At 42.1% G+C, this 13,030-nt stretch overlaps 1 protein-coding gene across 4 annotated transcripts in view; it reads left to right on the forward strand.

The window, feature by feature from the left end:
- Nucleotides 1-2,801: 2,801 nt before the first annotated feature.
- The window catches only part of ANKRD50 (ankyrin repeat domain containing 50), a 38,226-nt gene continuing 27,997 nt past the window's right edge, over nt 2,802-13,030 (forward strand). The window contains exons 1-2 of one of the 4 annotated variants that reach the window (XM_077140086.1): nt 2,802-2,880; nt 3,819-5,085. In XM_077140086.1, the coding sequence (XP_076996201.1) occupies nt 4,574-5,085 (512 nt within the window). In that variant the 5' untranslated portion in view covers nt 2,802-2,880; nt 3,819-4,573. Of the gene's footprint in view, nt 2,933-3,264; nt 3,667-3,818; nt 5,086-13,030 lie in introns of those variants that run through there. The other 3 variants (XM_077140087.1, XM_077140085.1, XM_077140088.1) reach the window with 3 other exon arrangements.

The raw sequence follows: 13,030 nt of genomic DNA on the forward strand, positions 1-13,030 counted from the left end.
CAAAATTTTTGGTGCTCTAAAACCAAAGCATTCCACTTTTGCAGCTTTTAGTTATTGCAATTACTGAAAACAAACTTTGCAAATAGGAAGATGTTGAAATTTACCTGTATCAAAAAAGGGAGGAATTGGACACACTATTTGACAAGAGTGTAGGCATTATAACAGGAATAATTTTGAAACTCTATATTTGTGCTTTGGAATATCTCAACTTGGGATATTACAAATTGATGGGGCTACTGTTTAATTGGCTAAAATTATATATTGTATTTGAATTTATTAAAATTGAGAAAACCTGGTATTTTGTAGTATCAAATTTGAATGAAACCATCGAAATAATCATACTTAAAGAAAAATTATACAATGAGCTTTGTCTTGTAAAAATATTTAAGGAAGTTTTCTGAATAGAGACTAAAAAAAAAGAAGACAGCACCTGTGGAAATACTTGGGCTGAAAGGTTTATGTCTCAATACAAAGAAATTAGAATTGATAATATATTTTATTTAGCAGAGCTTCCTTCGAATTTACTAAATACCTTATCATCTATAGATAGAATTTTCTTGATTAAAAATATGATCTTCAGGATCCTAATTGAATGTATTCCTTACTTGAATGTATCAACATTTTCAAATATACGTGAAGATCGCAGGAAATTTTATGAACAAATTAAAAATAAGGAAAACCATATTGAAAAAAAAAGCATTTTTTGGCAAAATATCAGTACCTGGTAATTGGAGATGTGGCCAAAGAACTGACTAAAGTTTGTGAATATGTACCTAGATTAAGTACACTGCTTATGCCATTTTTAGTATTCAGATAATAAAAGTTTTGTAGTGTTTTGTTTAAATATGTTTACATGTTATTATTTTAATAGGACTTGTTAATAGCTCTACCAAATATATTAAACCAAGTTATTAAACCAAGGTTATCTAAGAAATACATAATTTTAATTATTTTTATTGCTTCCTTTTTGTTCTCAAAAATATCTTGCTTTGGCCAATAAATTGTGCGGTCACTATAGATACCTAAGTTCAAGGACTCAACTGAAATAGACTATCAACAATATAATAAATTATTACTATTTATTATCAAAAAATTTATCACAGCAAAATGAAATGCTGTGAATGGGCTGGGAATAAACAATATGGAAGTGTCAACACAAGCACAATCTATTTGGCTATCTATTTGCCTGGTGGCTTGATAGCTATACTACGAAATTTCCAAAACCAGATGGAAGACTTACTTACTATTTTGGAAAATAAAAGCTAACTCAAATTAATGACTAAAGGGGGATGGACAGCTCTTGGTGTTAACACAAACACTAAACATAAAGTTACCGCAGGCCGGCTCCACCAGTTGACAGTACCTTTCTCCAGCAGATATTCGGAATAAACATAATCCTGGTCCCCCTGAGGACAAATTTGCCCCCACGGTTCTAAACTAGCCACCCTCGGGGGGCAGGTCCTGGGGCGCCCCTCTTCTTCTTCACTTTCTTGGCCCCCTGGTCTTCAAGGGGTCTGGAGGGCCCCAGCCCCGCCTGCTTTGAGTCGCTGCTAGTCCTTTTCCAGAGGCACGCGGGAACATCTCCGGACTCGAGTTTCAGTTTTGAAACATTCTACCCGGTATTTTCCCTCCTCTCTCTCAGGCGAGGAATCCCGCGGGAACTCACCGGAGACCCGGGCCGCTGCGGGGGCGGGCGCAGCCTGAAACGCCCTCGGGGAGCAGGGCCTGGCTTCCAGGAGCCGCCGCGGGCCACCCCCGTGCTCACTGCACCCCCGTGTCCACCGGCCCCCCGTGCCAACCGCCCCCCGTGCCCTCCACACCCCGTGCCCATCGCCCCCCCGTGCCCACCACACCCCGTGCCCACCGCCCCCCGTATCCTGTGCCCAAGACCCCGTGCCCACTTCCCCCCGTGCCCACTTCCCCCCGTGCCCACTGTCATCCCGTGCCCACTGCCCCCGTGCCCACTGTCATCCCGTGCCCACTGTCATCCCATGCCCACTGCCCCCGTGCCCACTGTCATCCCGTGCCCACTGCCCCCGTGCCCACTGTCATCCCATGCCCACTGAACCCCGTGCCCACTGTCATCCCGTGTCAAGTGACGCCCGTGCCCACAGCCCCCCCAGGCTCACAGCCCCCCCATGCTCACAGCTCCCACGTGCTCACAGCCCCGCCGTGCCCACTGTCCCCCGAGCCCTCTGTCCCTCCGTGCCCACTACCCCAGCGAGGGGCGGACCGGGCCCTAGAAAAGCCAGCGAGTCGCCGCAGCCTGGAAGACAAAGGAAGCCAGGCCAGGCGGGGAGGGGTGGGAGGGGCAGCGACTCGCGGGAGCTCGGACCTGAGCGCCGCCCCCGCCCCGTCCTCCGCCCCGCGGGGAAGGCGGGCTCAGGGCCCCCGGGAAGGTCTCCCCGCGGCGCGGGCAGCTGGTCCGGGAGGCCGCACACGCCCGGGCACGGGAGGCTAGCAGGGGCGCGGGGGGGGAGGGGCCAAACGGACGACGATCTGGAGGGGGCGGGGCCGCGTGGGGGCGGGGCGGGGCCTCTGGGGAGGCAAGGCGGGGCCCGGGCCCGGGCGGGCGGGGCCACGGAGAGGCGAGGCGGGGCTTGGGCCCTGGAGGGCGGGGCCACTGGGGAGGCGGGGCGGGGCCGCAGTTGAAGTGGGGCGGGGCCGCGGAGGGGCGGGGCCGGGGCGGGCCGGCCGGTCGGCGGCGGCCTGGGACCGAGTCACTGCCTCGGCGGCGGCGGCGGCGGCTGCCGGGTGGGGGCTGGGAGGAGCCGGCCGAGGCTGCGGGCCCTTGGAGGTGGCGGCGCGGGGCCGAGAGGAGGGTGTGCCGCCGGGAGCGCGCCGCAGGCCGGGCGGAGACGCGGCGGGGCTGGGGCCGAGGTGAGCGAGCGCGGCGGCGGCGGCGGCGGCGGAAGCGGGGCCCCCGCCTCAGGTCGGACGCGCGGAGGGTCGGGCTGGGAGCTGAACGGCGCGTGCAGCCCGGCGGCCTCTGCCCGCAGCCCGGCTCCCTGGCTCCGAGGGCCCGGCGGGGGCGCGGGGCTGGGCGCGCCCGGGGGCGCCCCTCGGCCGGCTGGGGGACCCACCGCCCCTCCGGGTGGAGACGCGCTCCGCCTGGCCCGGGGAGCCTCGGCCGCGGCCGCTCGGGGTGCCCCGGTGCCCCGCGCGGGGGAGAGGGTGCTCCGGGGCCGGAGTCCCGGGGCCTTTTGTCTGTCAGCGCCCTCGCGGCCGCCGCGGCCGCCCCCCGCCCTGGCCGGGAAGGAAGCCTCCCCACGCTGCGGTCCGCGCCGGCCCCAGCCCAGACCTCGTTCCGGGCGCCCGGGAGGGGAGGATGCTCGTCGTGCTGGAGTTTGGGTTGATTCCTGAGAGATCGGCTGTCGCCCCCAGATTTTGCACACTACGGATTTTGCACAAAGAAGCGCCTTCTACGCACAGTCCTTGGACTGGCCGCCTGTGAAGTGACCAGGACTTCCTCCACCGGCGCTTTTCCATCGAGCCGGAGGGAAGGACCTTTTTGGCCCGAGTTAAGGATGTTACTCTATGGGCCTGAAGTGTCCTTGCTTCTCCGGTCTGCACTGAGGTTTTAAACATCGAAAGTGATCTGATTGAAATGTGGTGTTTGGGAAACATAATCGTAGAGGAAAGGAAAATGTAATTGCGATTTTGTGGGTAATTGTCCAACTTTTTGAAAGTGCCAAAGATGAACTATATATGGGTTTTTGAGACTACTTTAACTGGTAACTTGTATCCTTTGATAAATAAGCTTTTAACATATGGTATTTTGCACTGATAGCTTTTTTGTTGTTGTTGTTTTATTTTAGTTATGAAAATTGTCGATTACCCGGACATCTTAAAACCAAGAAACATGTGACCAGGTTCATTAAGAATATGCTGTCTTGAAAAATGCATTTTATAAATGCCTTGAATTAAGAAAGTGTTAACAGTGGTCTGTCCTTTCTACCACAAAAAAATACCTTAATCGCAAACAGTTCTTTGGCAGCTTCCCAGATGCCTGAAACTGGCAAGGTGTAGTACTTGAGTGACCATCCTTCAATAAGAAATGCAGAGCTACCTAAGTACTGTATAAATGTAATCTCTTGGATGACACTTACTGTAATGGACAGCTTTTCTGAATCTAATTTTCAGATGCAGAATTAACATTTGGAATCTGGAGAAGCATTTTGTACAGATTAAAAGATTGGACTTCCTCTTCAGTTTTCCAGATGTGTTGTCTCATCTGTATACTTGAGGCATCCACCATCACATAAGCTCCAGATGTAACCATGGCGTTGTGTGATCTATCAAAACATAGGAAGCATGTTACTGAGCTTTGGAACCAGGAATTTTTCCTTCAGCTCCACAATTAAACTGATATATTCTCTGCAATCAAGAATAAAGAGCCAAGGAAAGCCATGCATGTTCAATTGGCAGATGGATTCTATGGCTGTTGAATTTTATTGTAATTGGTGACTCTGTTATTCAAAGTCAATTTAACATGCAAGTATGTCCCAATGGATGTAAAGACCTCTGTTGATGTATCCAGATTCTAGCAAATGTTGAAGCTAAGAAACCTATTATGACTAATCCTTGGGAAGAGAAAGTCTGCAAAATGGCTCAAACCAGCTTACTGCAGGGGAAGCAGTTTTACTGTAGGGAGTGGGTTTTCCACAAGCTTCAGCATTGCCTCCAGGAGAAAACTAACTGTTGCAATAGTGCTGTCAGCACACCATCCCTTGTAATGAATTCTGGGAATAATGCTGGTGTTGTCTCTGGAAAAGGAGCTGCCTGGGGTGTGTTGTTGGTAGGAGGGCCTGGCAGTGGCAAGACGGCTCTGTGTACTGAGCTGTTATGGCCTAGTTCACCTACAAGCTTGCAGAGAGGTTTACATCGGCAGGCTTTGGCCTTTCATTTCTGCAAAGCCCAAGACTCTGATACTTTGTGTGTAGGAGGGTTTATTAGAGGTCTGGTGGCCCAGATCCGCCACAGTGGACTGCTCCAAGGATATGAGGACAAACTAAGGGATCCAGCAGTCCAAAGCCTCTTACAGCCTGGGGAATGCGAGAGGAACCCAGCGGAAGCTTTCAAAAGGTAATAGTAGAAATGTCATTGTTTTCAACTTTTTATGCAAACAGTAGGGTTTTTTTTTCTTTTTTTTAGTAGGGTACCTTATTAATGCTGTACATTTGTGAATAATCGGTGGTTGTGAATACACCTGTTTGTAAAAGTATTTTGAATATTGAAGGAAACCAAACGTAAGCACAATTAATTGATTATAAAGTATCTTTTAATTTTATCTGTTTGATAACAGAATATGAAGCACTATAAAAACTTAAATTAAAAAAAAAACATTATGACAGTTATTTAGTTTTCCAGCATTGCCTGTAGCTGGTATTCTTATGATAGAGAAGAACATTTGTCTTCTGCATGGCCTGTAGGCTACCTTTTCAGAGAGCAAACTCTTCATTGAGCTAAACTTAGAGGAAATCGTTAAGGAATCCACTTTTTTTTTTTTTGCGTAAGTATGTTGATTTCTGTAACAAAGATTCTCTTTCAAAGAGATCATGGGCCATTGAGACTCAGAAGGAAATCTGCTAATGTGATTTCAGATTTTTTACCCTTATCAACTAAATGAAAAGTTAAATGATATTTTGAAGTATGTGACATTTATAGAGAATATTGGAGATTATCATTTCAGTACTTGTAGTGAGTGGTGCAAAGGACCTTTTTTCCCTAACTTTAATTGAGCATGTTTCCATAGTAAATGTATTTGTCTAAGAAGTAAGCAATTTATAGTTTAAAGTAGTTCCAAGTTCTAAATATGTTTGAAAAAAACAGAACAAGATAACACGATTCCTTGAAAATAATTCCTTGCTTATCACTTTGCTCATGGTAAAAGAAGCAGGCAAATTGTTATTTTGTGCTTGGTACTGCCTCATGGTTTACCATGCACAGGTCTTCACAGTTTGTTCCCCGAGGATCCTAGTGTACTGTGCGCTGAAGGTTAGTTTGTGTGCGCATGTGGGGTGGGGGAGGAATTTGAATAGGATTCGAATTGTTATGAAGAATGAAGTTCTTACGATGTCCTGAGGTGTAATAGTATGAAATCATACTTTTTGAAGCAATATTGAAAATATTGAATACTCACAGTAATAATTAGCATTTGTGTCAATCACTGTTCTAAGTGCTTTAGAAATATTAAATCATCTATTCTTCACAGCAGTTCTGTGAGGTAGATACTATTATTATCCCCATTTTATAGATGAGGGACCCGAGGCCCAGGAAGCCTAAGTAACTTTAGCGTCCAGGCTAGTAAGTGGCAGAGCTGGGATTAGAAACACATGTGCATGTATAAATACTTGTAATCTTGGAAATTCTTGGAGGTCTTCAAGTGGAGAGGACTAGTTTAATAGTAGTTTGGGTGTGGTGGGATTGGAGAACAGGAGTTGTGTCATGAGGGCAGTTTGGGTGTAGAGTTCAGATCATCCCATTTAAGTGATAGAGACAGGGCATTCGAAAAGGAAGGTATAGATAGTGGCACACAGTTCACACATGAGCGGAGTTGATTAAAGTCTGCCAAAGCGACGTGTCTTGCGCAGGTGTGATGCAGTTGTCAAGTTTTTTGATGTGTAAATTCAGTATCATATTTTACTAAATATTAGCCATTGGATCATTCTTAAAAGACTGAGGGCGTGTGTCAGGCGCTGCCTGTGGCAGAAATGTGAGATGGAAGTTTTGATGGACAGTGTTCAATATGAAATCACTGTGGTCTCATTAAATAATGTAGCACTTAATATAAAACATTACTTTTTTTAAAAGACTCAACATGTCTGTACACAAAAACCCTTTTTCTCTTGACCCATTGCTTTTTTGGAGATCGTATCACAAGTTGAGGAGCTGAATTTTCATTTATTTATTATAAGTGATTTTATAAGTTCTTTGGGTATATTGACACCTTAGAAAATCTGTTTCAGAGAGCTTAGTTTATGTAATTATATAATGTTTTAATTGGACTCCAGATGTAAATTTCTAATGCCTTTGAATGTTTAAAATCATCTCTGATAGCTATGTATTTTTAGTATATCCTGATCCTGAGTGTATCTTTTTCTATAATATAGATTTCTCTGAAAAAGATCTTCTCTCCTATTAATGTTTTCCTGTGCGATTTGTGGTTATTAACTAATTGAGGAGAAATAGGTGATTAGAGTTGTAAGTACAAACCACACCACTGCAATTTTGATTAAGAGAAGGAGCTGACCACTTTGTTTGCTTTGTACTAGTCTTTATACTGACCATTTTGCTGCTCTTAATCTACTGGATCTTTTAAAAATATGCATCACTGTTTTAATCATAAAAAATTACAATAATCTTGGAATTGTTTCTGATATTTCATAGAAATACATTTTCTCTAAAGTTGAAGCTATAATACAACCATTAAAGCAAGCAAGCATGAGAACACAGATCTAAGTTAATTTTCTTTGTACTGTCTATAGCATTAGACGATTTTGGACAGATAATCAAAATTGTATTGTAGGTCTCGTAGTGATTGATCAAAACTATTAAAGCCCTTTTGAGAATTTTAATGGGTGTGTTTTATTTTGTCAATGCTGGATGTAATTCAGTAGGAGCCAGTGAGTTAGAAGATCACTGTTTTCAAGGCATTACGATATTGTGAGGATGGCAAGTAGAAGTAGCTAATTATAACATGACAGAAGATGAAATAGAAATCAATGAGCAAAGAGAAATACAGTTTTTTTTCTAACTTTGCAAAGAAACCAGACTTTCAAAGCAACTTTTGTATCACTTTCTTAACATGAGATTATAATATTGATGGTTTCATATATTCATGTGTGAAAGAAACAATTTAATAGTAATAGAACATTAATAAAGGAAATGTTAATCCCAGATCCACAAAGCCGGGCAATTTGAAGAGATGATCTGGTAATGAATGCTTTTTAAAATCTACTTATCTTTTTTTTCAGTTTATCATCTTACTTGTTTTTTTCCTGGTTTTAACTGTCCATGATACTAGATAGAATATGTAGTATAACAGGCTAACTTCTTACATAAGATCATATGACTAAGTGTAACTTACTAATAGCCAGTTTATTGAAATCACTTTTTCGCAGTGATAATTTTTTAGAGTGAAACCAAGTTCATACTGATCTAGTTAAATATTGCCACTTTCTGTTCCTTCTGACATGGTATTGTACACTTTCCTGATTCTTAGATTTAGTTCTTTTGGGAACATTTTGCCTGACATTACTTCATTAATTCTTTCAGCATGTATTTATTGAGTGCTTTTCTGTGTTTTAGGCACAGTTCAATTGGAGATATTTATTGGGAGCCTTCTGTGTTTTAGGTCGAGTTCAGCAGAAGCTAAGTTAGTGGCTGGAACAGACAAAATTCCCTTCCTTCATGGAGCTTCAATTCTTGCACAAGTATTTATCATATTTCTATAAATAGAAATAATGCTTGAGGTGAATACTTGTTACAGTGTTCTTGCAACATATGTACATTTAGCGCTAATAGAATTATGTCATCTGTTAAAGGAATGAAGAGACATTTGATTTTTTTCCCCTTCTCATTTATTTTTAACTGGTTAAAGTGCAAGGCTATTATTAGTAAGTTTAGAATAATTTTTTTTCCTCTGAAATTTACTGAGGCTGATGACTTAGTATTTAGTCTATCTTGATGAATTTTCCATAAACACTTGGAAAGAATTTGTATTTTGCCGCTATTTATTAGTATTTTATAACTATCAATTGAAGTTGTTAACAGTGCTCAAATCGTCTGTATCTTTATTGATTTTATTTTTGCCTGTCTGTCAATTGCTGATGGAGAAGTGAGTTTAGAATACTTTTTATCTTCAGTTTCTTTCATGGGACTAAGTTAATGCCATTTACCCTTTTACTTGTTTTGAGGTGAGGGGCCAATTTATTTTATCCTGCCTTCCCGTTTAATATTTCATGCAAAACTTTGTGCATTTTGTGTTGAATGTTGCTCTTCTAGAATTAGAGGTGGGGGTAGAGTTTCCTAGAAGCCCTTTGTTTCTAAAATACCATTTGCTGTTTTTCTGCACAGGCAGGCTCCGGGAACCGAACCCGGGTCTCGGGTGTGGCAGGCGGGCACTCTGCCGCTGCCCCCCAGTTGCACCGCCCCCCAGTTACTCTGACTGAAGTATCCATGCACCCAAGTTAGGGAATGGGGTGGAGGAAGGTCTTGAGACTCCTGTAGAAACAGAAGCAAACATGGTATTTTCTTCTACCTGAAACACGTTTCTGAACTTCACAGTCGTTGCTCCTAAGCCCAAGGCCTGTATGGGGACAGGGACGGGTGTGGAATTGGGAGGTGCATATCTTGTTTCGTGGCAGGTGCCGTTCCCTGTTTCTGGGTAGCTGCCTGCAGGACCAGATATGAGCTTTCTGTGTGGTGTCAGAGCTCCTGTGTCAGGTACAAAGATTTTATAATGTTGACAGGAAAAATTAAACATCATCAGGTGCCACCAAATAAGTATAAATGGAATAAAATTGTGATGAATTAAGGATGACTGATTCTAAGCTTTGAAAATTGAACAGAAAAGTTATGTTCATGGGAAAAGGCAGCATGGCTTGTTGGGAAAGTATTGGAAACTGGGAATCTTTTGACTTTGCTTGTTTCATCCTTGAATGCTTGAAGCTTTTAATCTTTTGGTCTCCTTCTAAGGTATTTATAGCTCTTCACTTCTGTCTCTGGGTTTTGTATGTGTGTGTGCTGTAATTATTTATGCATATGTCTTCTGTTATTTCCACTACTAGGCATATGCTTCTTCATGATCCATGACTGATTAATTTTTTTATATCTACCACAGTGCTTTGCAGTATACTTTGCAAAAAGGATGTGCTAAGTGATTATCTTTTGAATGAACGAAAAATGCTACTTGCTTATCTAGAATATGTTTGAGCCTAACTGAAGACTTTTGATGCCTGAATAAGAAAATAAATTGAAATGCTGTATCATTTAGTTCAGTTAGGCAGGTCATACTGGTATAGTAATTATTAATTTATTCACCTGCTGTTTGCTGTTTAGCATGTATGCCTTATGCCTTTGGTCCAGGTAGTTTTACGTGGCCAGGTGTCTAGCTCCTGTTTCAACTGGCTTCAGGCATTTTTGGCTAAGAACAGACGGACTGGGAAGTGTCATTCCTTACTTTCAGTTGTGAGGTGTTTTTAAGGTAAAATATTCCCCTTTCATTATCTGTGTTATGTACCTGATAATATTTAAGTTTGCTGTCATTATCCGTTCTTAAATAATTCAGATTTAAAGATCCTTGTAAAAGTGGCTTTTTAAACATTTTGAATAATATACATGAATCTATGATTTTCATAATCAGAATTTTATTTGTGTGTGTTTTACTCTGAAATCTTCACTTTTCACTGACCTGTTTCCAACTTTCTGTTAACTATGTCACTTTTTACTTTCAGATGAATCTCTGTTCGTTCAAACCCTCTCACTTTACCCTTCCTAAAGTCTTTTCTTTTTATTCCAGATTGGCTCCCCATCCTAGACTTCATATTTAAAGGCTGCTTGCTTTTGGTTCCTGGTACTCTTTGCCACTCGCTGAACCAGTCCTCACCCTTTGGCCATTTCTGCTATCATTGAGTGACGCATTGATCCTGTCTGCATGTTTATATTGTTTAATATCACGACGCCCTTAGCATTGCTCAGCTATCATTTTATTTCCTGCTTGGTTTTCAGAGTGTCACACCAGAGGGGGCAAGGCTGAAGCTGTTTCTTTTGCACATCAGGGAATTTCACATCAAAGCTTTGTCTTTTTTTTGTTAAAAACTCTAAATTTTATCGGTCTTATATTCACGTTGCTGTAAAGCAATAATCCAGTAAAGCTGAGGGTTCGGTGCTCTTTTTATTTGAGGTCTACACTCTTAAGTCCCTAACACTCTCTACTATGCTATATCAAGACCACTGCGATTCTTTATGTATGTCACCCTGGTTTGTATAGGAATTTCCAAACATGGACGTGTCTTATTCATCTGAAGAAGGACACACACCACACTTTTTCTCTCCCAGAATTTGCTTTCATACTACCTTGAATTTCTATCTGCAACAGCTCCTTCCTCTTCCCTTCCTGCTAGTTTATTCTTTCTAAAATCTGACTTCTCTTTCTGCGTAATCACAGAAAGATGTTCTCCCTTAGTCGCCTCTGAACTCATTACCCAGTCTGTCTTTAGCCTTAGATTTATTTCAGGATGTTTTTTCATTATTTGTACTTTCTTCCTTTCCTGATCCCTTGTCTTACTCTGTTCTTTGTTGGCTCTTCCTTTAGGGCCTCTCTGCGTGTTGTCCAGCAAACCTTACTTAGCTCTTCACTCTTCATACAAACTCCTCCAGCTATTTTACATGGCTGTCAATATTGAGATGTAGTATGATAGCAGTTAAATCTGCATCAGCAGCCTGTATCTTATTTCTGAGCCACATGTGTCTTTTGACTTGGTTGTCCTCACGCGAGCTTCCCTTCCAGAGTTTCTGTTCATTGGTCTCTTCAGTGTCCGGTATCTGCTGCGTGCCAGGTACGGACCATGTGTCCGGGAAAGGTAGTGAGCCAGGCAGGGCACTTGGTCGTGCTCGAGTGGGCCGGTGGTGGGCGTGGGGGTGTCATTGACAAATAATCACAAAAATACATGTAAAAGTATGGCTTTGATAAATGCTAAGAAGAGTACAGGATGATACAACAGCATACAGTAGGAAGCCTGGTCGTTGTCTGGAATTCTGGGGAATGTGTGTTATCAGAGTTGTTGCATAATTCTTATTTCTTAGACCATTTCTACCCAAAAGTGTGGTCCTCAGATCAGCAACCTTGGCTTGTTCATTTCTGAAATGCAGGTCTGCTGGGCCAGGGTCTGATTTGACAAGATGGCTGAGTGAAACCTGCCCCTGTGGAAGTGTGCGAGGCGCTTTCCCGAGCTCTAGGCTCGTTTTTCTTTGACTGTTTTTTTATTACATTGTTGATTCTAAGATATTTAAAGTTTTTTCTTGGAATTTTTCTTGAATTGTTTTACTCTGACTTAGAATATTTTTTCACCTACACCTGGTTAGTGTACTTAATTTTAGTTTCCCGCTATATTTCAGTCCGTTTTGTTCACAGTTATCCAATTAACCAAAGTAAAGCAGTGCTTTAATTAGGTCATTCATTTGCGTTTCCGATAACCTACACAACAAATTTAAGTATCTCTGCTTAGCTTTCAGAGCTTTTGCTAATTTAATTCTGACTCATTTAAAGTATATATCACGTTTCCTTCATCTCATCAGAACACATCAAGCTCATTCATTCAAGAAATATTTTTAAGGACATGAATATGACACTGTAAAACTTGTGAGAGACATAGATAGACAAGAAAGATTATACATGGTTTTGTATTGTTTAGTAAGCCTTTCATATACAAAGAAGGATATGAATTTTTCGTTATAGGTTGCTAATTTTTATTTTTTTCAGTTTGTGTTTTAGCATTTCACTTTGTTTTTAGTGATTTTGTTGTTGCTGTTGTTACTTATTTTTCTTGTTGTTTTAACTTTATGAAGTAAAATAGTTTCTAGCTGTGATGTCAGGTTTGGGAATTTCTTCCTTACCCCAAGATCATGAAATAGTCATTTAGTTTTATTTGCTTGTTTTGGTTTTTAAATATTATGTTCTTAATTTTCCAACTTAGAATTTTAATCCACACGGATTGATACAATCTAAATGGAAGGTAGGATCAGATATAATTTAGTATTTCCAGTGATTTGAAATGCTACCTTTTTCATAATTGAAATTTCCGTTCAAGTGTTTACAAAATGTGTTCTGCCTGGTTAGTGACAACCATCAGATTGTTCTAACAATGTCTTTAACCATACCATGCTTAGTTCAGCCTTAAATTTCAAATTGATTTCCCTCTCTCTTCTTATCCCAATATCAGAAATATTCCTGATGTTATTTCCTTTCTCCAGTTCACATGTCTAGCTAACTCTACTCTTCCATAATAAAATAGGATTTGAAAATGTC

Source organism: Tamandua tetradactyla, chromosome 22, assembly GCF_023851605.1.
Source record: "Tamandua tetradactyla isolate mTamTet1 chromosome 22, mTamTet1.pri, whole genome shotgun sequence".
NCBI classification, from domain to species: Eukaryota; Metazoa; Chordata; class Mammalia; order Pilosa; family Myrmecophagidae; genus Tamandua; species Tamandua tetradactyla.